Source organism: Myripristis murdjan, chromosome 23 (assembly GCF_902150065.1).
Source record: "Myripristis murdjan chromosome 23, fMyrMur1.1, whole genome shotgun sequence".
In the NCBI taxonomy this organism is placed as follows: domain Eukaryota; kingdom Metazoa; phylum Chordata; class Actinopteri; order Holocentriformes; family Holocentridae; genus Myripristis; species Myripristis murdjan.
This window is the reverse complement of record NC_044002.1, coordinates 25,688,836-25,714,688: the sequence shown is the minus strand read 5'-3', so window position 1 is coordinate 25,714,688 and position 25,853 is coordinate 25,688,836. Positions and strand designations below refer to the sequence as shown.

The 25,853-nt window shown below is 41.1% G+C and overlaps 1 protein-coding gene across 3 annotated transcripts; it reads left to right on the top strand.

Annotated features, from left to right (window-relative positions):
• The first annotated feature begins 237 nt into the window (after positions 1 to 237).
• On the top strand, positions 238 to 24,830 carry mcm10 (minichromosome maintenance 10 replication initiation factor). Of its 3 annotated transcripts, none has more exons than XM_030046338.1 (18): positions 238 to 460; positions 8,810 to 8,853; positions 9,290 to 9,595; positions 10,583 to 10,777; positions 11,533 to 11,688; positions 11,801 to 11,990; positions 12,542 to 12,707; positions 13,250 to 13,417; positions 16,482 to 16,598; positions 17,422 to 17,639; positions 17,757 to 17,851; positions 20,441 to 20,553; positions 21,500 to 21,968; positions 22,057 to 22,178; positions 22,394 to 22,507; positions 23,478 to 23,623; positions 23,950 to 23,992; positions 24,421 to 24,830. In XM_030046338.1, exons 2-18 carry the CDS (start codon positions 8,847 to 8,849, stop codon positions 24,502 to 24,504), a joined length of 2,709 nt encoding a protein of 902 aa, XP_029902198.1. In that variant the 5' UTR covers positions 238 to 460; positions 8,810 to 8,846; the 3' UTR covers positions 24,505 to 24,830. The 3 variants fall into 3 exon arrangements, with proteins under 3 accessions (XP_029902198.1, XP_029902199.1, XP_029902200.1); XM_030046339.1 differs by having other exon boundaries at positions 239 to 460; positions 22,060 to 22,178; XM_030046340.1 differs by having other exon boundaries at positions 239 to 460; positions 20,441 to 20,554; positions 21,549 to 21,968.
• The last annotated feature ends 1,023 nt before the right edge of the window (positions 24,831 to 25,853 follow it).

Here is a 25,853-nt window from a genome sequence, read left to right as displayed (position 1 = left end):
GGGTGGTGGGGAAACCTGCGGCTGTAAAAACTACAGAGCCTTTTGATGCGTCGGCGGTCGCCTGTTTTCAAATAGCGCACTGAACACAAGACACGCAATAATAACGACGTAATGCTTTTGCAGCCGCTGTTTTCTAACTTTTTATTTACTTTTAATGCCTGTAATTCCTGTTTTTGTGACGTTAAAACGGTGAACGTGTCTTTTCCGGTCAGGCACATTGAAAGGCAGCTGGCGGCGGGGGGTTGACAACACGGCGGGGTCCTGCGTTTAGCGCCACTTTCAGATCCTCTCCCTCTCGGCGGCGGGTCGCAAGAAGCCGATAATCTGAGAAATATATTTAATCTCTGGACTTCCAGGCGGTGTCAGCGGCTGGAAAACATCCGTCAAAGAGTAAATTAATAACCGAGACGCGGATTAAAGCCTGACTGTTTTCATACTGAAGCTGCTTTGTGCGGTCCAGGTGAGCTAGTTTACAGCCTCTCTCCTCATAACAGCGACGCTAAAGTTAAAACAGCTGGATTATCGGCAGGATTATCAGCTGTGTAAATGCTCTAGTTTGAAATTAACATCAGCCAGAGTGTCTGCTGGTGTTGGAAAAGTCTTTAAAAGGCTAAAATCACCCGAAGTGAACTCAGTTTTCAGGCTAAACGCGGCAGCAAACCTTTAAGCTCTCTTTAAATAAATCCTCCTGTTATTAATTTGCTGTATTAATGTGATGGAGAGAAAAACTACTAATGTGTTTATTAGAGATCATTTTTAGCACATCACCACTCCTATATCTAAATACAGATGGGAATATTCAAATAGAAAAGAATGCAAACTGTGTGTGTGTGTGTGTGTGTGTGTGTGTGTGTGTGTGTGTGTGTGTGTGTGTGTGTGTGTGTGTGAACTCATAAATACACTACTCAGAAAAAGTTAGGGATATTTGGCTTTTGGGTGAAATTTATGGAAAATGTAAAAAGTTCACGCTACAGTGATATTATATCATGAAAGTAGGGCATTTAAGTAGAAGCATACACTGGTGATTTCCTCATCTCAAACAATTTCTTGAAACAAAAGCCAACAACAGTGGTGGATATACCACAACAAAAAATGTCAGTGTCAATAACTTGTCATGTGCCCTTGAGCATCAATTACAGCTTGACAGCGACGTCTCATGCTGTTCACAAGTCGACTTATTGTCTGCTGAGGCATGGCATCCCACTCTTCTTGAAGGGCGGCCCTCAGGACATTGAGGTTCTGGGGTACAGAGCTCCGAGCCTCTACACGGCCACTCAGCTGATCCCATAGGTTTTCTATGGGATTCAGGTCTGGAGAAAGTGCAGGCCACTCCATCTGAGGTACCCCAGTCTCCAGCAGCCGTTCCCTAATGATACGACCTCGATGAGCTGGAGCATCAAACACCTGATGTGAATTTTGCCGTTAAACTCCTTGTTAGAGAACAGCAACTTGTGCAAAAAGTACTGAAACACTGAACAGTTGGACATGTGCATTCAAAAGTTTACAGAAGGTCACATTAAGTTCACCTGGAAAGGTTAGAATGCATTTTAGGTTCATCCCGAAATTTCACCCGAAAGCCAAATATAACTTTTTGTGAGTAGTGTATGTAATTCCACATACAAGAAGTCAGTTTGCGTGTAGGTTTGTGCACAGCTGCTGTCCTGGTGAAGGTGGTGTTTGTGATTTCTTCCCAGATATAAACGACTAGTGCACTTTGTGTGGTTGTGAGGGAGGAACCAGTGAACATGTCCTGGTAGACTTGTGTCATTTTGGTTAAATTTACATAATTAGTTCGCAAAAAAAAAAAAAAATTAGACAGATTTCATGCTATCAAAGACTGATTTATGTTACTCATGTTGCACACAATCTCGTTTTTTCCGCAGATGGATCTTAAATAAATAATTTTAAGATTTTTTTTGTACTGCAGTGTATTTACAGTAACCTTTCTCATGAACACTGTATGTAATATGTAGACTTCATGTACTTGACTTGAATTTAATCAGATAATGGAGGAATAAAAAGTTAGGCCAAATGCAGGTTGAATAGTTGAGGCTTTTTGACGGCAGGCTACAGATGTGGTGTGCAATTCTAATCTCTCATTTCTAATTTAGACCCAGTGTATTTATCTTATTGTGTCTATTTATTGTACTGAGCTGCTGGATGTCTAATCTCCTCTGGGATTTCAGAAGGCCCAACATGGCGGTGTATTCTTGGTTCTTGATTTTTCTTTCTTTCTTTTTTTTTTAATATATATATTAACTGCACGATATGGACAAAATTTCCTACCCTGATATTTATGCCAAATATCTGGATATACATATGTTATACAATATGACTGTGGCTTCACATGTATTTGAAATTTTGAGTGTAGAAACAGTGAAAACTGAGCATTCTTCAAACAAACAGCATAATAACACCAACTGGATGTAGAAAATGCAGTTTCTTCATAAAGTATTTTATGGATCAGAGCAGATCAATCACTATCTTAGGATGCATTAAAATACATTTTTAGACTTCCGGCGGCGCCAAGTTCATGTAGGACGCATAAATTTGAGCTCTGCTGATTAGCCAACTTACCAAAACGATATTTGAACAACACTCAGCAAAAATATGCCCAACGACACCACAAAAACGAGCGCTACCGATAGACTCGCTAGATATCAGTTTAGAAACAGAGAAGGGGATGAAAAATCATCGGAGTTAACTGATGCTATCAAGCCTGCTAACCCCGACGAAGCTAGCGCTGGCAATGCAACTGAAACTGCCGCTAACAACCTGGAGGGGATGCTACAAGCTATCGCTCAGTCGAACCGAGAAATACGGGGGGACATTCTACAGATGAGGAGGGATGTAAAGGAATTTGAGGGCCAAACCAAGGAATCATTCACAAGGCTTGAAACATCAGTTGGAGGTTTGAGTGCACAACTAACAAAGCTGGAAGAGAGGGTCGTTGATGCGGAGGAGCGCATAACAACCACTGAGGAAACCAACACAGCCCACGGAAAAGCCATCGCCTTCCTACTGCAACGCGAGGCAGAATTATTTGAACGGTGTGAGGATCTTGAGAATAGGCACAGAAGACAAAACCTAAGGCTGTATCAGGTTCCTGAAGGAAGCGAGGGGAGAGACATGGTCGCCTTCATTAAAAAGCTACTGCCGACGGTGCTGACTAATCTGCCGTTAACCGAAGACGACATCAGGATTGACCGGGCGCATAGAGCACTCATGCCAAAACCGAAAGAAAACGATCCGCCTCGATCCATCGTGATTAAATTTGCGGACTTCACAGTGAAGGAACAAATCCTACAGCACGCCTGGAGACAGCGCACAGTGAAATTGGGTGAGAAACAGATCTACTTTGATAATGACTACTCGCCGGAACTACAGAAGAAACGCGCTCAGGTCAGATATGTTGTGAAACAGCTCAAGGAGAAAAATGTGAAAGCGAAGTGCATGTACCCAGCCCGACTGAGGATGATGGTGGGATCTGAGGAAAAAACTTTCCAGACGGTGATGGACGCAGCACAGGTGCTTAAAGACCTCAACATCCAGATCCGAGTTGACGAGAGGGATAAAGTAGAGCGCGAGTTGGCCAGACATAGATGGGAGAGACGGGCTGCCAACCGAGGAGGACGGAATGTCAACATGTTTACAGAGAAAGACTGCAGGTTCTTTTTTCACTGAAGAGAGGAGAAATACTGGGCAAAAAGTAAGGTTTCTCCATGTTAACTAGACAGTTGAGTAGCAACAAATAAGTTAATGGTAAATGGTTATAGTTAATTGGTCTTATTACCTTTAATGATAATGGTGTGTTGGGCTATATGTTTTAAATATACATATCCTTTTTCTTCTTTTTTAAAAAAAAAAAAACACTGTTTTAAGTTTATATTTCTCTTATTTATATTTATCTACACTTTGCTGAGTCCAGAATGTAACAACAGCGTATTAGTTGGTCGTTTTGGTTTGTGGCATCGGCTGTAACTGACTTATTATGAGTGATTTACACTCAGCCACTATGGGGCTGCAGCAGTTAACCCGACAGAAAGGGTCTGCCGCACGATGTGACACTATCCCGGAGGGCTCCCGCCACCCTCTGCCCAATCCTACACGGGGACTGGCCACTACTGGAGATAGGCCAGTTGAGGACTTGGAAGCCAGGTTGTTGTGTTTGAGTTCTAATGTTTTTTGTTGGGAAATGTGTATAGTTTCTGTTTTGTTTTGTGTTACATCCTTGACAACTCATAGGTCTTCTACAACAGATGATGGTGCACTTGTCATGTATAAGTTGACTACAAAACATCCCGACAGTAAGGATTGAAATAAGTGTAATATGAACGATCTAACTGTAGTTAGTTATAACATAAAGGGTCTGGGAAATCCAATCAAAAGGAAAAAAATTCTTAACCAACTTAAAGCTCTACATTGTTCAGCTGCAATGATACAGGAGACACATCTCTCCGAAGCAGAACATCTAAAACTAAAGAGAGATTGGGTGGAACAAATATACAGTGCATCTCATGAAGGAGGGAGGAAAAGAGGTGTCGCTATTTTATTTAGAAAGAATGTTTTCTTTAATTGTGAGAAAGTGTTAAAAGACAAGGAAGGTAGATATATCATGGTGATAGGTACGATTGGTGAGAACAGATTTACATTTTTGAACTTATATGCTCCAAATGAGGACTGTCCCCTCTTTTTCAAGAAAATAGCCTCCAAACTGGCGGATGAGGGGAAAGGAATCATATTGGTTGGGGGGGACTATAATTGTGTACTAAACTCAAATACGGACCGATTACCTCCTGAAAAGGGACCTAGAACTAGAAAAACAACTACTGTTCTGGGAATGATGGATGGACTTGGCTTGATTGATGTATGGCGATATCATCACCCCAGAGACAGAGACTATACATATAGGTCCCAAGTTCATGGGAGTTACTCCAGATTAGATATGTTTCTTGTTTCAAAGGCTGATGTGCACAGAGTGACAGAATGCAAGATAGAACCTATAACTTTGTCAGATCATAGTCCCATTGTGATGAAAATAAACTTGGGTCAAGAAAAACAAATCAGATATTGGAGACTTAATGTCTCAATATTGAATGACCCCCTTATCCAACAGGAACTACGTGACAGGCTAAAAGAATATTTTGATTTAAATGACATTGGAGACGTTACTCCATCTATTTTATGGGATGGTGCCAAAGCTGTTGTCAGGGGACACATCATTCAAATTACATCGAGACTTAAAAAACAGAGGGAAGCTAAGAGACTTGAACTAGAGACTGAAATTATCAGGCTAGAGAAAGAACACAAAATATCAAGAAAAAGGATCACATTAGAACTGTTAAAACAGGAGAGACAAAAATTAGATGATTTCCTCACATATAAAGCAGAGGGAATGCTCAGATTTACAAAAAGAAAATATTATGAAATGGGGAATAAAGCGAGTAGATTATTGGCTTTTCAGTTACGGAAAGCTCAATCAAACCGTGTGGTACCTAAAATTAAACACCCCGACACAAATAGAATTACCTCTCAACCAAAAGAAGTAGCAGAGGCGTTTGCTGCATATTATAAAAAATTATATGAAGGTCAAGAAGTGACTGGGAAGGAGAAAAAAATAACAAACTTTCTAGACTCAATCCAATTGAACAGATTATCACAGGATGAGTCTGAGTTGCTATCCTCCCCCATAACAGTACAGGAAATAATAGATAGTATTAGTAAATTAAAAAATAGTAAATCCCCAGGTGTTGATGGATACACTGGGGAATATTACAAGACTTTTGTTGATGAGCTAGCCCCAATTTTATGTCGGGTTTATAACTACGCACTGGATGAAAAGGACCCCCCAAAAACCTGGGCAGAGGCAATCATCACAGTTATACACAAAGACGGAAAGGACCCTACTCAATGTACAGGATATCGGCCGATTAGTTTGCTTTGTCAGGATTTAAAAATCCTGACCTCCATTTTGGCAAATAGATTACAAAGATACATCCGTAAATTAGTTAACAGTGATCAAACTGGGTTCATAACTGGACGGCAGGGCACCAATAATGTCAGACGAGCTCTAAATTTACAATTTATAGCCTCTGGTAGAAAGACTCCATCAATGCTTCTCAGTTTAGATGCTGAGAAAGCATTTGATAGACTAGACTGGGCGTTTTTGGAGCAAACAATGGCTCATATGGGCTTCAATGAAACTTTTTTGAATTGGATTAGAGTGTTTTATATGAACCCGCGATCAAGAGTCAGAGTTAATGGCCAATGCTCTGATTTCTTCGAGCTGGGACGGGGCACAAGGCAGGGGGATGCACTCTCACCAGCCCTGTTCGCACTTAGCATTGAGCCTCTTGCAGAATTGATTAGAAGTAACCCCCTTATACAAGGAATAAGGGATGAGAGGGGAAACCAACATAAAATAGCTTTATATGCAGATGACATATTGTTATTCATTGAAAATCCCTCCCACTCAATCCCGGCTCTTCTGCAAAGCCTAAATGAATATGGCTTGGTATCCGGTTATAAAGTTAATCCCAGTAAATCAGAAGCGATGATGGTGTCCGGGGCATGGCCTAGCCAGCTTGATGATATTGTGGCCTTTCGCAGATCTAAACAGGGTTTCAGATACCTTGGGATCACACTCACTCCCCAGGTAGCACAACTATACCAGGCGAATTACAAAAAAATATTTGGGATATTTAGAAATGAATTGGCAAGATGGGATGTCCTACCATTATCTCTATTGGGCCGAGTGGAGGCTGTTAAAATGAATTTACTTCCCAGAATTCTGTTCTTGTTTCAGTCTCTCCCAGTCGGGATCCCAACATCAGCCTTCAATATGCTGGACAAGCTTATATCTAAATTCATTTGGCAAAATAAGAAACCAAGGGTGAGGCTTAAAACGCTCACTCTTGGGAAGGACAGGGGTGGACTCAGCCTTCCTAACTTGAAATATTACTATTGGGCTGCACAATTAACAGCAGTGGTAGCTTGGGTCAACAACGATGTGGAATCAGGGTGGGTAGACATTGAACAGAACTCATTGCAAGTATTACCTTTATCCTCCTTAGTGTTTTTGAATAAGCAGTCTCAGAAGAAACATGAAATCAAAAATATATGGGTGAAACACACCTTGAAAATATGGTCAACAGTCCAAAAGAGAATAAGAGGGACAGTCGCCCTTTCAAGGGCTATGCAGATCGCTGGAAATCCGGACTTCCCCCCCTCAACAACAGATATCACTTTTAAGAGTTGGGCAGGGAGAAACCTAAAGGTCATTGACCAGTTGCTCTGTGACACTGGTATACAGCCATTTGCATATCTCCAAGATAATTTTTTTTTACCCCAAAGGGATATCTTCCGGTATTTTCAAATAAGACACTACATCACAAACCATGTAGACTGGAATATAATTAGAAATGCTCCAACCAACATAGAATCTTACTTCATCAATATAATTAAAAATCAGATACCCAATAAAAAACATGTTTCCCACATATACAGAAATCTGTTACTAGATACATCAGACAATACTTTTTATATAAAAAATAAATGGGAGCTGGAGTTAAATATTATAATTGAGGATGAGGAGTGGGAAACAATTTGTAGTGGATGTCACAGAGGTATTAATAGTAACATGTGGAAGGAGTTCGATTGGAAGATGAAAACAAGGTTTTTTAGGACACCTTCTGTTGTCTCTAAATCTCTAGATAACCCAACTGCAATATACTGTTGGAGAGGATGTGGAGTGGTTGGTGACCACTCACATATATTTTGGGACTGCCCAAAGATTATTCCTTTCTGGAGGGGGGTAAAGAGGGAGATTGATAATGTTTTGGATATTAATATAATATTTACTCCAAGTCAGTTTCTGTTTGATCTAGCTCCTGAAGGCATGTACACTAGAGACCAAAAGCACTTGTTACATATACTCCTGATGACTGCTAGGAAAATGATAACAATAAAATGGCTGAATCCACAGCCACCTACAGTGGCACAGTGGAAAGAGAAATTGAGGGAGGTGTATGGAATGGAGGCTTTAACTGCTCAATTACAACTAAGGTCTGATGTCTTTGGGAGGAGGTGGCTACCTATAGCTAGATATCTCTCTAACTGAAGAGAATCCCACATTATGCTGGATTGTCCTAAATGTCTATCTGCCTATTTATTTGTCTATTTATTATTTCTCTCTGATTCAGTATACTCAGCCTTCTAGACCCTACTGGTTTTTGTTTTGTTTTGTCTTTTTGTCATGTCCGATGCACTCATATATAATTTTTGATGTTGTCAAGGAACTTTTGTACTGTTTGTACTGTGTTACTACTTAAAAAAAAAATAAAGTTAAAAAAAAAAAAAATACATTTTTAAAAATTAAGCTTGAACATTTTGCTGCAACCTCGGCTTTGACACGGTGCTTCAATAATATTTAAGAGTAGCACCAATGAAAACTGAGCATTCTTCAAACAAACAGCATCATGACACCAACTGGACATAGAAAATAAAGTTTCTTCTCAAAATATTTTTTTTGCATAGAGCAGATCAGTCCCTCACCCTGATTTGATATTGTTTATATAGTTGTATTTTGTGATATTAATCTCTTTTATGTTCATATCTAGATTTCGATACAGTAACGTTGTGTGGTTCAGCCTGAGTTTACTCGAGCAGCAGCTGTCAGATCAGTCTCATGTTTCCCTGCACCTCGCTTCAAAACATTTCAAAGTGTTAAATCTAACCGGCTGAAGTTTGTTGGCAAACTGTTGATGCTGCATTCACGTTCCTTCCTTTCCTTTCCTTTCCTTTCCTGCAGTTCAACAGGCCACCTGAAGGCAGCACGTGTTGGCAAAATGGAAAGTAAGTACAATAATATATATTTCTAATATAAAGGACATGAAAATCAAATATCAGGATATCCTGGATGGAAGACGAGGCGTCACCTGCAGGCGGCAGTTGATGAGAATCCTAATAAACAATAAATAATCCTTAACCGAATACCTTAATGTTAATAATATTGTGATGACATTGTAGATATGGCTTTTAATGCCTTCATAAAGTAATCACACACTGTACATGTTTGATAGTCAGTCATTAGTAACGTTAACCTGATGAACAGACTGATAATTTCAGCAAAAGCATTCCTTTAACTTCTAAAACCAGGAGAAGACAAATCTCATGACGTTATGATCTGCAAGAAGCCAGACAGTATCTAGTCTCATGTTGTGATGTTGATGTAATATCAGTTTATCACCTGGTGTCGCCTGAGACTGAGGTTTGTGTCTCGTCCACCCAGGTGAGGACGACCTGGACATCCTGACGGCGCTGCTGGCCGAGAGCGAGGGGCCCGGGGAGCAGCGGGACGAGCTGGACGAGCTGGACGAGCTGGACGGCCTGTTCGACGATGACGACGGCGAGGAGGAGGAGTACAGAGACGGAGAGGAGGAAGAGGAGGAGGAGGAAGGTGGAGGTGGAGGAAGAGGTGTGGCGAGGAAAGACTCTGCTGAGGTGTCTGAGCTGTTTGGAGACGTGAGCGACATGGAGGCTGAGGACAGACACACAGGAGGAGACACGCTCAACAAGTCCCACGAGGATTTACAGGGTGGGTTTCCATAGCAACCAGAACGACAGAGGCCCCGTTTCCCTCTGGGTGAACTGGGACGGAGCGTCACACCGATCTCCAGTTTCACCAGTTCCACTTAGACAGGCAGGATACTGGGTTTCATGCCGATATTTTCTAACTCCTTTGGCAGATTGCTGCTATACACTCATTTTTCCCTTTTAATTACAGAGAACATCTGTGGGAATAACATTTTATTATCATGCCCGCTCTTATTGTGAAGGCCCAGTGCACATGCAGACATAAAACACAGTGATTTAAATAATGTGCTCGTTCACTGGAGCGTGGAGCATTTAGGCAGATAAAGTGTCGCCTTACCGGCCTGGAAAACAGGAATGTTGGTTTCAGGCTCGTTTGATCAGCTGATCCACTCACCTGTCAGTAAATATCATATCGTGCAGCTCTACTTTTAAGTCTCGCCTCGCTCATCAGCAAACAGACAGCTCATCGAATATTTCTTGAAGATGCCTAAAGAGGTTTTTTTTTTTTTATTGTGAGATTTTGTGGGTAAAGTTGGGTCACATGTCCCACCAAGCAGCACTTACCTAAAAAAAAAAAAAAAACAGCAAATTTGAAAATGTATTTTTGCTTTTCACTTCCAGTGTCTTTCTGTGTAATAACAAGGCAGCTTTTATTACATTCTGTTCTTTTTTTTTCTCTTATCTCTTATTTTTTACAAAAGTCCATCTAGCGACAGGTTGTTGTTGCTCATTAGCGTCCACAAACACTGATATTTGCACTGGACAGCTGTTCTCAGTTTGTCTGTGTACACTGTATTGGCTCCTATTAATTAAACCATAAGTAAGTGAAGTAAATACACAGGTTATGAAAATTAAATGCTGCAATCAACTTCATACCAGTTTTGCCACTGAATCCCAATGAATCAGAAAAACTTTACTGCTGCTGAAGAGTCGGAGCTGCAGTCAAAAATTAATTTTTAATGAGTAATGTTGTGTTTCTGTCCATCAGCGGAGCTGCGGCAGATGCAGGAGAAGATGCAGCGGCTGCAGCAGCAGCTGGAGGCGTCGCAGAGAGCAGGAGGCAGCGCAGGAAGCCCCGCCCCTCGGAAAAAGGCTCCACCCACACAGGCCACGCCCACACAGGCCACGCCCAGAGCGAGCGGCTCCAAAACGAACACGCCCACAGCGAGGAGCAGGACGGCAGGTAGAGCAGGAAGCTGCAGGCACACAGGAGAGTCAGGGGAAAGTTACAGTTTGATCAAAGTTTATTTAGTTATTTATTTAATTGATCCTGTCCACATTTTTGGTCAAACCAGTTGAACTTTAACTTTAAAATTAAAATTAAAAACATGTCTAGATATATGTCTCATAGATGATATTTGAAATATGGACAGATTTTTCCTGAATTTCTGTATCGGCTCTGAATGTCCTGGTTTCCTTAAAAGAATGAGAACTCGCGCTGCACAATTAATCAAAATTGTATTAAAATCACAACATGAAGTGCAATATCCAAATCACAGCCGCTGCAGTTGTTTTGCTAAAGGTTAAGTAATAGTAATATTTTAATTACTGAGAAATATAATGAACTATTTACTGTAATTATCTGTTGTGGAGCCACAGATGTAAAAAGCATGACGGCTCGGTGCAGCAAACATCACATCATCTTCACTTTACTATTTTTTTTTTCCAGTTAAAATGAAAATTATGATGCAAAAATCATCACTCCCAGTAAAATCACAAATATTATCACAATCTCAATATCTGACCCATTTTTTTTCACCTTGAATAAAATTTAAACATTTGGAAAAAAAGGACAAAGTGTTGATTCAAGGTCACACATGCCGATATAAAAATCATACAACAAAAAGAAAATTGTGATTTGTAACTGGATTGATTTGTTTTTTTTCCCCAGTCTCTGGTAAACAGTATTTGTGTTTGATTTCTGTCTCGTTCTCACAGCGGTGAAGTCTTCGTCCTCGTCCTCGTCCTCGTCCTCGTCCAGCCCGGACGGCCTGAAGCTGCAGGAGTCCTCAGAGTTTTCCTCCCAGCTGATCAGCGGCGACTCGTTCCGGCGTAAAGCCCAAGTGGCTCACCAGGGAGCCGCCGCGCCGCCGGGTCAGCACACCGCCACCAGCCTCACACACCTCAGGCTTTTACTCTGAAAAATGTTGTAATTGATGTTAATGTCACTGTGTGTGTGTGTTTGTGTGTTTGTGTGTCTCCTCAGAAGGCAGAGGCCCTCTCGTGGAGATAAAGATTGGCAGCTCCTTCCAGCCAATAGAAAGCGGCGGCGTCAAGGCGGGGAATCCTCTCCGCTCGCCGCCGGCCTCCCAGAGCCGAGCCGCCGCGCCTCCTCCTCCTCCTCCTCCTCTTCCTCAGGACGTGGCTGTGGAGAGATACTCAGGACTGAGACTCAGGTCAGGAGGCCACACACACACACACACACACACACACCAGGGGTAGACTGATTTTTGATTAGATTCCACCAGATTTTATACAAATACACACATTTATTAAAATGAAAATAAATTAATTAATTAAAAAAAAAATAGTGATTTATTTATTTATTCATTTATTTATTCATTTATTTATTTATTTATTTATTTCAAACACAGCAGGTTTTTTTTATTAACCATATTAACAAACTTGTCATTCCAGTTTTCCAATAAAAAAAAAACTTGACTTGCTGAAACAAAACCAATTTTCTTCAGTTAACCTAATTAACAAACTTTATTTAGCTTTTTAGAATATTTATTTAAGTTAATTGATGAATTATTTTATATTTTTATATTATTCTATTTATTTTGGCCAATCCAGTTGCCAATTTTTTTTTTTTTTTTTTTTTTATCAAACCAATTTTTTTCCAGTTTTTTTCCCTGCTTCATAGTATAACAAAGATTTTGCTGTTAACCTTAACACACACACACACACACACACACTCTCTCACTGTGGGTGTGTGTGTGTGCAGGAGGCCGCGGGTCTCCTCCTCTGAGATGGAGCGGAAGATGGCCGGCCGGCGTCTGATCCGCCTCTCGCAGCTTCCGGAGCGTCTGGCCCGGGAGAAACTGGACGACAGCGACTGGGTGACGTTCGCCGTGCTGGTCAGCAAGGCCACGCCGCAGAGCAACAGCAGCGTGAGAGCACACACACACACACACACACACACACTCTGCACCACAACAAGTGCATACTCAGTTAACTAAACACTTGGGAAAAAACTGATTCACTCAACTACAACTTTTTAAAAAACGACATCAGCAGGAACTTCCAGCCTCATGTATGATGCACTGCAAAAACGCAAAATCTTACCAAGATTATTTGTCTTATTTCAAGTCAAAAATGTCTTATTTCTAGTCAAAATATCTCATTACACTTAAAATAAGACATGATCACCTCAGAGGTAAATTGTTTTTAGACAATTTTCACTTGTTTCAAGTGAAAATTCACTTGAAACTAAAAACAAGTTACTTCTGAGGTGATCATGTCTTATTTTAAGTGTAATGAGATATTTTGACTAGAAATAAGACATTTTTGACTTGAAATAAGACAAATAATCTTGGTAAGATTTTGAGTTTTTGCAGTGTGAGCTGGAGTTTGTAGTTCACCTGGCGGGCTGTGGGTGGTCCACCTGTCCAGATGTTGAGTTTGCACCTGACCGAGTCGCTCCTCTGCGCAGGGAAAGACCTTCAGCATCTGGAAGCTGAGCGACCTGCACGACCTGGACGTGTTCGTGTCCCTGCTGCTGTTCGGAGACGTCCACAAGGAGCACTGGAAGACGGACCCGGGCACCGTCCTGGGCATCCTCAACCCCAACCCCATGAAGCCGAGGGACGGCTACGACGGGGTGAGTCCCGCTCCGGGTCCACACGCTCACCCAAAACCTGCACAGAGCCGCTAAACGTGAATATTAGATAGATAGATAGATATACTTTATTGATCCCAACCAGGGAAATTCTGGAATTACAGCTGAATAAACCCACGGCTCGGTTTGTGCTGTGGGTTTTGGGTCACGGTTTGGTTTGGTTTTCACATCAGGGAGTAAAAAAAAAGACCACGATTTCTACTATTCTCTGTATTTTATCTTATTTAGAAAGTGATCTTGATTTCCAGAGATTTGCGATAACATGAAATCAATAAATTTTCTTTCAAAGACAAAAGGAAAAGGCCAAATGTAATGAACCCTGACAGAGAACTCCCAGTCGTCCTCGAGGTCCAAGTGTCACTGGTGACGACTTGGTAGGGTGTGTTTGGTTTAACGCCCCTGGTGAATTACACACAATTACACACACACAGTTCTCAGGCCCTGGAGAAGTTATGGAAAACTGAAAATGTCAGGAAAGTTGTGAGGAAGTTTGGAGGAAAACGGTGGAGGTCTGAAGCAGCAGCAGCTCTGAGTAAAAGACCTGACTCATCGATTTAAAACAACAACAGCAGGTGGAGCCACTGGGATGGCACTTTTGGATTTTATGTTTGTGTGTGTGTGTGTGTGTGTGTGTGTGTGTGTGTGTGTGAATCAGATTGAACCAGCTTCAGTCTGGAGAGAGGAGCTGACAGTAATTGACACCGTGTCGGAAGTCGGTCCTGTCCTGTTTTGTCAGAGCAGCTGCAGATCGGGATCGTGTCGCTGCTCTGATTTGCAGCTCGGAGCTGAAAAAACAGCGCGTTCACGTCCAAACAGGAAGAGAGGAGCTCCAGACGCTTGGAGAGTCCCAGACACGGTGTTTTGCTGGAGGTGCGTTCCCCTCACAGCTTTTGTTTTGGGGAAGAAATGAAGAAAAAACTCAGTGCCTGCTCTGTCTGATTCTCTCTGATTCTTGTAAAAACCAGCCGCTCTGCTCACTCGGTTATTGATCAGTGCGTTCCTTCAAGAGGTGAAGGCTCTCGCCTGGAGTCACCAGACCAGCTCACAGGAAGTCTGGAAGCTCTCACTTTGTTTCTGATACATAGATAGATAGATAGATACTTTATTCATCCTGAAGGAAATTCGCAGTTTTTAAACGTCAGTGATTGTCAGTGAGTCTCAGACGAGAGCAGCTGAGTGGCAGAACACGTGACTTGGCGCCGAGCGACCGTCTTTCCCGTCTGGGTGATGAACTCTGGTTTTATTGGCTCTGTTTTGGGATCGGGTGCAGTAAACTGGTTTGGCGGCTTTGGCCTCGGCAGTAAAAGTCCAGCGGGGAGCTCGGTGGGGGGGGGAGTAGCCGGGAAGGTGGCTGGTTGGTGTGGAATTGGCACCGCGAGCCCAAATCTGCAGAGGAGTGTGGCGTCTGAGTCCGAGTTCACGTCCTCTGGCTGGGATTTTAACGAGACCCTGAAGAAGCCGAGGAACCTGCAGCCTCCGTCGGCTCAGGAACTCTGATTTTTTTGCACCAAATCAAACTGTTGACTGGTTTATTTGGTTTAAAGCTGCAGCTGATCAGTTATTTTCACTGTTCAGTCTGTAGATTAACTGTCTCAAAGACTTGAACTTTGTTTTTACCAAACACAAACATGACATTATGTTACGTTTGGCCGGCTTGCGTAAAATAAAAGTGACAAACTCGTGCTGAAGTCACATGAAGTGAAGCAAAGAACCATTTAAATAATTCCCTTTTTGTTTTTATCTCTATTTTCAGTCTGTAAATACATGAAATATGAACTTTTTGTCCTCAGTTATGGACTAAATATATTTATTGTTTATGAATTCAAATGAAATCTTGACACTTTGGTCATTTAGATATTTTTCTGCAGGTCCTCAGTCTGAAAATGTCTTAAATTCAGTTTTATCAACGTGAGGCCTCAAAAATCATGAAATATTCATAAACTTGAATTTACTAGGCCTTAATTTCCACGTAAACATTTTATCTAATTTCATTTATCCATCGTTTAATTTCTTGTTGTCAAAATGAGTCAAGTTCTCTCCTGTTACAGAACTTAACCTGCTGCTGTGCCTCATACTGTCTTTATGCTGCACTGAACCAAGTTTGTCTTTTCTCTCATTAAACCACATTTACATTCACAAAAGTCAGATTATTCTGTTTAGCATCTCAGAATCAGAAGCACTTTATTATCCCTGGGAAATTGTTAGAGAAATAGGAAACGAAATAAGAAATATTTTATAATAATATTTATCAGAAATACTTTTCGATTAATCGCCTCTTAGTGTGAAAAAAAAAATTAAAAATAAATTAAAGCCAAATTCTGACGGGATGGAAACTGTAAGAGTCGGTGTTTGTCTGCTTGTCACACGGCAGAGGAACTTCCAAGCAGATGCTCGGATTTCCACCAGATTTGGTTGAAAGTTTGGACGCGGGTCAACATCCAAAAGGGGGCGTGGCAGTGGGCGGGGCATAGCACAAAAAGTCACTGAACATCCCAGCAGATTAGCATAACACCACAAAATTTTGTCGTAGTTTTTTCCGGGGCTAAAACAAAAAAAAACACAACACATGAACTTCTCCCACTGATTGGACCACGGCCACAATAAAGTAAAAAAAAAAAAAAAAAGAGAGAATAAAACAGGCAATTTAAAACAAGTACACATACTGCACAATAAAACCAAACAATCAGTTGAAAAACAGAGTAGGCTGCAAAAAATCATGTCAATAAAATATTTAAAGGATGGAGATCAAAGACAGGAAGATATAGAAACAGTAAAATGAGAAGAAGCAAAAGGAGACAAAAAACAAATCATATAAAATCAATAAAATATGTAAAACAAACAGAATAAATCAAAGGAGGTGTGGAAGTTCAAAGCAGGTTGGATAAATCAGTTTTCAGTCGTCGTTTGTTTGCCTGCTCTTGCTGCACCGTGTCGTGTGATTGGGTGTTTTTGCGGTCATGTGACGTGTGTGTGATGTGTGGTGTGTGTGTGATGTGTGTGTGATGTGTGTGTGTGGTGTGTGTGTGGTGTGGTCCCGCGGCTGCAGGTCAGCCTGTCGGTGGATCACCCTCAGAAGGTGCTGCTGATGGGAGAGGCTCAGGACTTCGGCACCTGCAAGGCGGCCAAGAAGAACGGAGAGCCCTGCTCGCAGATCGTCAACATGGTGGGTCTGTGTGTGTGTGTGTGTGAGTGTGTGTGTGTGTGTGTGTGTGTGTGTGTGTGTGTGTGTGTTTACATACGTGTTTGTTTTATCTGTGTCTGCATGAGTGTGTCCAGTAGTTCCTAAATCCAGCTCTCTCTGTCTCTCTCTCTGTTATATTTTGCTTTTTTACTCTTGCTTTGATTAGATTCCACCAGATTTTATACAAATACACACATTTATTAATTATTTAAATATTATTAAAATGAAAATAAATTTTAAAAATTAAAAAAAAAAAATTAAATTAGTGATTTATTTATTCATTTATTTATTTATTTCAGGTACAGCAGTTTTTTTTAATTAACCATATCAACAAACTTGCCAATCCAGCTTTCCAAAAGAAAAGTTGACTTGCTGAAACAAAACCAATTTTCTTCATTTTAACCTGATTAACAAACTTTATTTAGCTTTTTAAAATGTTTATTTAAGTTAATTGATGAATTATTTTATATTATTCTATTTATCTTGGTGTGTGTGTGTGTGTGTGTGTGTCCAGTTTCCCTACATTCTGCATGTCAGAGGAAAATCTTGCACTTTTTCTGCTTTACATTTATTGGGGTTTCAGCGGTTTGTGCTGTTGCTCAGATGGGTGTCCTTCAGTACACACACACACACACACACACACACACACACACACGTACAGTATAAATCTGTAGGTCTGTGTAATAAATTGTTAGTAAACTCTATCTTTACATTTTCCTGAGATCACTGCTGAACTTTCACTGAGGGAACATGAAGGAGTGCAGGGCTTTTATTCTGAAAGGAGGCTTCCTGTGTGTGTCTGCAGTACGCCTGTCAGTTCTGTCAGTACCACGTCAAGGCTCAGTACAAGAAGATGAGCTCCAAGCGGGCCGAGCTGCAGTCGTCGTTCTCGGGGAAGGCCCCGGGGAAGCCGAGGGGGCGGGGCTTAGCCGGCGGCGGCGGCGGGGGCGGGCTCAAGCAGCGCCTCTGCCAGGACGGGTTCCACTACGGCGGCGTGTCCTCGGCCGCCTGCGCCGCCTCGCTGTGAGTCACGCAGGGTGGGGCCATTCAACGTTTCAGACACGGAAAGCAGGCGTCCTGATAACAAGTGTGTGTGTGTGTGTGTGTGTGTGTGTGTGTGTGTGTGTGTGTGTGTTTCAGCTCGGCCTCCAAACCCAACAAACCCACCCAGCGCTCTCTGGATCAGCTGTTTGTGAAAGGCTCGTCTCAGCTCGCCGACCAGGCCAAGAGGCTCGGTAAACACACACACACACACACACACACACACACACACACACACACACACACACACACACACACACACACACACACACACACACACAGTCATGTTTCCATCACCTCAGAGGACATTACATTGACTTCCATTCATTTCCTGGAGATTTTTCCTATCTTTAAATCAGGTTTTCACCCTAAAAGAGCACTGATGTCAAATAAACTTAACCGGGAATTTAACAATCATCAATATGTTTAAATAAAAATAAAAAAAATTGAGCTATGTATTTAAATATATTAATCGCACTTGAATTAAGGAAAATAACAATCAAATATTCTTTTTCTGAATTGCCCAAATCATTTTTTCTGCGTTATATTCCATTATTTCTGTGTTATATACACCATGTGAAATTATGGTTCTCATAAATTTATGAATTCAACCTCAGAATTTGAGTTTTTCCTCTCAAATTTGTGACTTGATAATCTCAGTATCTTTGAGCATTTTTCTCACTAAGATATGAGTTATTTCTTGTAAATTTACCGCTTTAATCTCAGAGAATATATGTTTTTTTCTTGTAATTTTACGACTTTAATCTCAGAGAATATCTGTTTCTTTCTTGTAATTTTACCACTTTAATCTCAGAGAATATCTTTTTTTATCTTGTAATTTTACTACTTTAATCTCAGAGAATATCTGTTTTTTTTCTTGTAATTTTACCACTTTAGTCTCAGAGAATATCTATTTTTTTTTCTTGTAATTTTACTACTTTAATCTCAGAGAATATCTGTTTTTTTTTTCTTGTAATTTTACCACTTTAATCTCAGAGAATATCTGTTTTTTTTCTTGTAATTTTACTACTTTAATCTCAGAGAATATCTGTTTTTTTTCTTGTAATTTTACTACTTTAATCTCAGAGAATATCTGTTTTTTTCTTGTAATTTTACCACTTTAATCTCAGAGAATATCTGTTTTTTTCTTGAAATTTTACCACTTTAATCTCAGAGAATATCTGTTTTTTTCTTGTAATTTTACCACTTTAATCTCAGAGAATATCTGTTTTTTTCTTGTAATTTTATCACTTAAATCTCAGAGAATATCTGTTTTTTCTTTTCTTGTAATTTTACCACTTTAATCTCAGAGAATATCTGTTTTTTCTTGTAATTTTACCACTTTAATCTCAGAGAATATCTGTTTTTTTTTTCTTGTAATTTTACTACTTTAATCTCAGAGTATATCTGTTTTTTTTCTTGTAATTTTACCACTTTAATCTCAGAGAATATCTGTTTTTTTCTTGAAATTTTACCACTTTAATCTCAGAGAATATCTGTTTTTTTCTTGTAATTTTACCACTTTAATCTCAGAGAATATCTGTTTTTTTCTTGTAATTTTATCACTTAAATCTCAGAGAATATCTGTTTTTTCTTTTCTTGTAATTTTACCACTTTAATCTCAGAGAATATCTGTTTTTTCTTGTAATTTTACCACTTTAATCTCAGAGAATATCTGTTTTTTTTTTCTTGTAATTTTACTACTTTAATCTCAGAGTATATCTGTTTTTTTTCTTGTAATTTTACCACTTAAATCTCAGAGAATATCTGTTTTTTCTTTTCTTGTAATTTTACCACTTTAATCTCAGAGAATATCTGTTTTTTTCTTGTAATTTTACCACTTTAATCTCAGAGAATATCTGTTTTTTTTTCTTGTAATTTTACTACTTTAATCTCAGAGAATATCTGTTTTTTTTTCTTGTAATTTTACCACTTTAATCTCAGAGAATATCTGTTTTTTTTCTTGTAATTTTACTACTTTAATCTCAGAGAATATCTGTTTTTTTCTTGTATTTTTACCACTTTAATCTCAGAGAATATCTGTTTTTTTCTTTCAATTTTGCCACTTTAATCTCAGAGAATATCTGTTTTTTTTCTTGTAATTTTACTCCTTTAATCTCAGAGAATATCTGTTTTTTTTCTTGTAATTTTACCACTTTAATCTCAGAGAATATCTGTTTTTTTCTTGTAATTTTACTACTTTAATTGCAGAGAATATCTGTTTTTTTTCTTGTAATTTTACCACTTTAATTGCAGAGAATATCTGTTTTTTTTCTTGTAATTTTACCACTTTAATCTCAGAGAATATCTGTTTTTTTCTTGTAATTTTACTACTTTAATTGCAGAGAATATCTGTTTTTTTTCTTGTAATTTTACTACTTTAATTGCAGAGAATATCTGTTTTTTTTTCTTGTAATTTTACCACTTTAATCTCAGAGAATATCTGTTTTTTTCTTGTAATTTTACTACTTTAATTGCAGAGAATATCTGTTTTTTTTTCTTGTAATTTTACCACTTTAATCTCAGAGAATATCTGTTTTTTTTTTTCTTGTAATTTTACTACTTTAATCTCAGAAATTCTGAGTTTTTCTCTTGGAATAGTAGCCCTGTTTCCTTGGCTCTGTAATGTTCTTTCCCTGACACGCTGTCACACAGACAACACACACTCATACCGGCTGATTATCGGCCAGCTGATCGTTTGTGTTGTAATCCAGCGCCTCCTGCTGGCCACATGAACGTCCTGCTGCATCACTTTGACTCGAGGTGTTTCTCTGCTGTTTCAGCGCTGCAGGCCGGACAGGTTTCCGGCTGCTCCGACGACTTCAGGAGTCTGATGTCACAGCCGACGCCCGGAGCGCTGCAGCTCAGGAAACACCTGACACACAGCAAACACACAGGTAAACACACAGCAAACACACAGGTAAACACACAGTAAACACACAGGTAAACACACAGCAAACACACAGGTACACTACTCACAAAAAGTTAGGGATATTTGGCTTTTGGGTGAAATTTATGGAAAATGTAAAAAGTTCACGCTACAGTGATATTATATCATGAAAGTAGGGCATTTAAGTAGAAGCATACACTGGTGATTTCCTCATCTCAAATAATTTCTTGAAACAAAAGCCAACAACAGTGGTGGATATACCACAACAAAAAATGTCAGTGTCAATAACTTGTCATGTGCCCTTGAGCATCAATTACAGCTTGACAACGACGTCTCATGCTGTTCACAAGTCGACTTATTGTCTGCTGAGGCATGGCATCCCACTCTTCTTGAAGGGCGGCCCTCAGGACATTGAGGCTCTGGGGTACAGAGCTCCGAGCCTCTACACGGCCACTCAGCTGATCCCATAGGTTTTCTATGGGATTCAGGTCTGAGAAAGTGCAGGCCACTCCATCTGAGGTACCCCAGTCTCCAGCAGCCGTTCCCTAATGATACGACCTCGATGAGCTGGAGCATCAAACACCTGATGTGAATTTTGCCGTTAAACTCCTTGTTAGAGAACAGCAACTTGTGCAAAAAGTACTGAAACATTGAACAGTTGGACATGTGCATTCAAAAGTTTACAGAAGGTCACATTAAGTTCACCTGTAAAGGTTAGAATGCATTTTAGGTTCATCCTGAAATTTCACCTGAAAGCTGAATATCCCTAACTTTTTGTGAGTAGTGTAGCTCACCTGCCCTCACCTGCGGCTCCACCTCAGGGGCTTTTACTCTGAAGGATCGAGCTAAACTGAAGCCAAGCTGCTCTTCAGGTCGTCCCGTCTGTGTTTCGGGTTTTCACTCGGTGACTCTGCCCCCCCCCCCCCCCCCCCCCCCCCCCTCCCCCCCCTCCGGCTCCCCGGGGCCGGCCGGTGCGGCGGTGCGCTCCATCTCGGCCTCAGAGCTGCTGAAGCAGCAGAAACAGCAGCAGCAGGAGCTCCTGCAGAGCCGGCGGCGGCGGGCCGAGGAAATCCAGAAGAGGGCGCCGCAGAGCTCGGGCACGGCGGGGCTCCCGGGCCGGGGGGGCCTCCTGTCCCCTAAAGCCCCCTGTGAGGCTCCCGAGGCCGCACGGAGCCCCGCGGGCCCCCAGACCCCCACGCTGGGCCGGGGCTTCTCCGAGGGCGAGGACATCCTGTTCTTCGACCACAGCCCGCCGCCGCCCGGCGCCTCCGGCCTGTCAGCCGCCAAGATGGCCGCCCTCAGGACGCTGCGGGTCAGAGGGGCGCAGCTGGAGAGGGAGGATCCAAACGCCGTGAAGAGGAAGAGGAGCAGCAGCAGCGAGATCAGCGCCCGCGTGGAGAAGAGCCGCAGCTCACCTGAAGGTAACAACACACACACACACACAGCACGCGGGACTAAGCTCCGCCTCCAGCAGACACTCAGCGCTCATCACTTCCTGCTCTGACCCAGCAGGAGGCGAGGGGGAGGAGCCGGCGCTGAAGAGGCGGAGAGATCAGCTCAGCTACGTCCAATCAGACGAGTTCCAGAAGATTCTCAACGCCAAGTCTCGTCACGGAGCCGAACTGCAGGCGGTGAGACGACGAGACGCCTTCTCACACACACACACACACACACACACACACACACACACACACACACCCAATCCCATCCCCCGTCAGCCCGGGACCCCGAGCTCATGGGACAACTCCTCCTTCAGGGGACGGCCTCAGTGTGTTTTTTTCCCTTTGTAAATCAGCTGACTGTGTGTGTGTGTGTGTGTGTGTGTGTGTGTGTGTGTGTGTGGCAGGCGGAGTTCCAGCTGCAGGAGCGGTACTTTGACGCTCTGGTGCAGAAGGAGCAGATGGAGGAGAAGATGAGGGGCATCAGGGAGATGAAGTGTCGGGCCGTGTCCTGCAGGAAGGTACGGGACCCTGAACGCCCCGCCACTCGCTTTGATTTGTTAACGACCAAAAACACAAAACATCCTGCGCCTCACGGCCCGTTAAACACGCTGCGCCAAGCCCGCCGTCTCCATGGTAACCTGCACGGCGTCTCGGCTGACGTCGTGTTCCAGATCCAGATGTTTCTCTTCATTTTAGCAGAAAAACAATCTGCACCCGTTTTGCCCTTTCAGAGGCTTTTATGGTCATTTTGTCATATTTTAATCAGCTGTAGACAGTGGGACACTTTATATTAACCATCATTAATAAACTGTAAATTCATAGTTAATTAAATTTTAGTTATTCTCAGTTAACAACAAAATGATAATAATATTTACTTTTTGTGTAGTAAACTAATACATATTATTGTTGCAAATACAAGATTTTATTTACTGTAGTAGGTATTTCTGGATTTTTATCAGTTGATTTGTAAACCTTTAAGAATTTATACGTATGACATCTCTGTTATGTTTGTAGATGATCAAATTATCTTTTAACGGTTTACAAATCAATTTGTTATCATGTACAGATAGTTAATGGAGTAAATAAAATGTTATGAGTGCTACAATAAAGTAATGTATAGTTTACTGTGCAATAAGTAAACATTATTTTTGTTTTTTAAAATGTAAACAATTAACTCAAATTTAATTAACTATTAACTTTTATTAATGATGGTTCGTATAATATTACTGATTAATTCCTTCTTGTTTCATTGTTATTCAGGGCTAAACAGCCAAAAGAGAAACTGTCTATGAATTTGTGTTTTTCAAAAACAGTTTGTTTCCTCAAGAAATACAAAGATTCAGTTTTTGTATTTTGTGTTTTCTAGAGTTATGTGTCTGAAAAGAAATCTGTGTGATGACCCCCCCCCCCCCACCCGCCTCTTTCAGATCTCCGCCTCTGTAAATATGAGTTAATGCTGACACGTTTCCCATGATCCTCTGCTCACAGTGCGGCTACACCTACTTCAAGCCGGCGGATCGCTGCGTGGCCGAGAGCCACGAGCTGCGCTGGCACGACGCCGTCAAACGCTTCTTCAGGTGCCCCTGCGGCCAGAGAGCCATCGCCCTGGACCGCCTGCCGCACAAACACTGCAGGTCAGAGCCCGGGACGCCCCTCCCTCACCCCCGGGATGCCCCTCCCCCCCCCCCCCCCAGGACGCCCCTCCCCCCCCGGGACACCCCTCCCTCGCCCCCGGGAGACTTCATTTCCTCTTTTTAGTCACCTCCTAAAGGACGGATCCAACAGTTTTGGGCAAAATCCCCCATTTCCCGACTTCCCCAGTTGCTACGGGTAGCATTTCCTGTTAGCTTAGCATAAAGACTTGAAGTCTATGGGAGTCGTTAGCCTGGTTCTGTCCAAATGAAAAACCACGACCTACAAACTTGTGTTAACTTCAGTGTTTCTGTTTCTGTCATTACAGCAACTGTGGTCTGTTCAAATGGCAGCGGGACGGGATGCTGAAGGTAAACCAGCTCTGGAGGCTGGATTTGTTTTTGTTTTTTTGTTTTGTTTTTTTTAACCATTCCAGAAAAATCTAAATGTTTTACCTTTTTTTATTTTCCAGGGTTTACACCAAATATCCTGATATTCACTTAGCCATTTGTTAGGTTGCTCTTTGAATTTAGTTCCTGTATTCAGTTTGTCTCTTAGTTTCTCTTAGGATTTATAATTTGTGCTAATTTGTTCTAGCACAAATTGTTTTATAGGCCAATTAATATAGAACAAATACATTTTTTTGCCTTTAATAAAAATGAGCGTTAATCTGATTATTTAAAAAATAAAATATTTTAAATATTTTTCATTGCCCTGTCAAAGAAAATATCCCTGGCATCATTGTGATTTCTTAAAAACTTATGTATTGATGAATTTTTCCAATGTGTTTGAATGGCAGGAGAAGGCGGGGCCGAAGCTGGGCGGCGAGCTGCTGCTGCCTCGCGGCGACGAGCAGCCCAAGTTCCTCAACAGCATGAAGTGAAGCCTCCCGTCTTCATCCTCATCATCCTCATCATCATCCTCATCCTCCTCCTCCTCCTCCTCCTCCTCCACGCCTGCAACACCGCCTCCTGCTGGAGGAGCCACTTTTACAAGTTTTGTTTAATCCTGTACAGCTCTGTGTTACTGTGGTCTGAATCCTGTTTTTAATTTTGAGTAGTTTTTTTTTAATTGATTTTAGTGGAAGCTGTTTGTCAGATTCCCTTCTGTCTGCTGGAAATGAGCTGATGAAATGAACAACGAGCCACATGTCATCTGAATTAAACGTCTGTGTTGCTGCCGGTTAATAAAACACAACAGGGATTTCAACCTGGTCATGATTCATCTTTTCCACGTTTAAATCTGGATGGAAATAAAGAAAAAAATGTTCGAGCTATCCAGGGAAATGTTTCTGTTCCTGTTGGAGACGCAAAACTCCCGGCCCCCTTTTCCCACGGTCTGATGCTTTAGCTTTAGCTTCAGTTTTAGCCTTAGCTTTATTTTTAGATTTAGCTTCAGTTTTAGTTTTAGCTTCATTTTTAGATTCAGTTTTAGCTTTAGCTTTATTTTTAGATTTAGCTTCAGTTTTAGTTTTAGCTTTATTTTTAGATTTAGCTTCAGTTTTAGTTTTAGCTTTATTTTTAGCTTCAGTTTTAGTTTTATTTTTAGATTTAGCTTCAGTTTTAGTTTTATTTTTGGATTTAGCTTCAGTTTTAGTTTTAGCTTCAGTTTTAGCTTTATTTTTAGATTTAGCTTCAATTTTAGCTTTAGTGTTTAGTTTTAGTGATGACGGGCACATCAGGACACATTCGCAGTGAAAAGAAATTGGGAAATTCTTAAATATATTGGGGGGGGGGGGGAAAGGTGACGAAAATTAGCAGGACATGAAGGAATACATATATAGATAGATAGATATAATTTTTTTTTTTTTTTTTTTTTTTTTTTTTTTAAACATGACCACAGAATTAGCCAAGTAAATAAAATAGAATATAAATTTAAAAATAGCTGCCAGGTAATTACCTCAAAAAATGTGATTCTTAATTTTTTGAGGGATTTTTCTGGCAACTTTTTACAATGTGTACAAGTGGAGATGAAGTTAATTTAGTTCACTGGGTGAAATAAAACTCTGGGCTCCACAAAGGGTGGTTTCATGGTAAAACACAAGGGCCCCCAAATTTCTAGGGACGGCCCTGAGGGGAACGACAGTAAAAACATTAACATCGGGATCGTTTTCAAAATCTTTCCGCTGACTTGGCGCTATTGATGTATTGAACAATTGGTCCTTGTGACTTGTGTCCTGTAATCTGCACACATGAACCCCCTTCCCCCAGGATCCGTGTGCCGGCCAGGCGC

Excerpts from the sequence above, each read along its gene's own strand:
- mcm10 (XM_030046338.1), top strand. Across the intron at positions 10,778-11,532 it reads AGCGAGGAGCAGGACGGCAG|CGGTGAAGTCTTCGTCCTCG; the intron begins GTAGAGCAGGAA and ends TCGTTCTCACAG. Across the intron at positions 17,852-20,440 it reads CGACCAGGCCAAGAGGCTCG|CGCTGCAGGCCGGACAGGTT; the intron begins GTAAACACACAC and ends CTGCTGTTTCAG.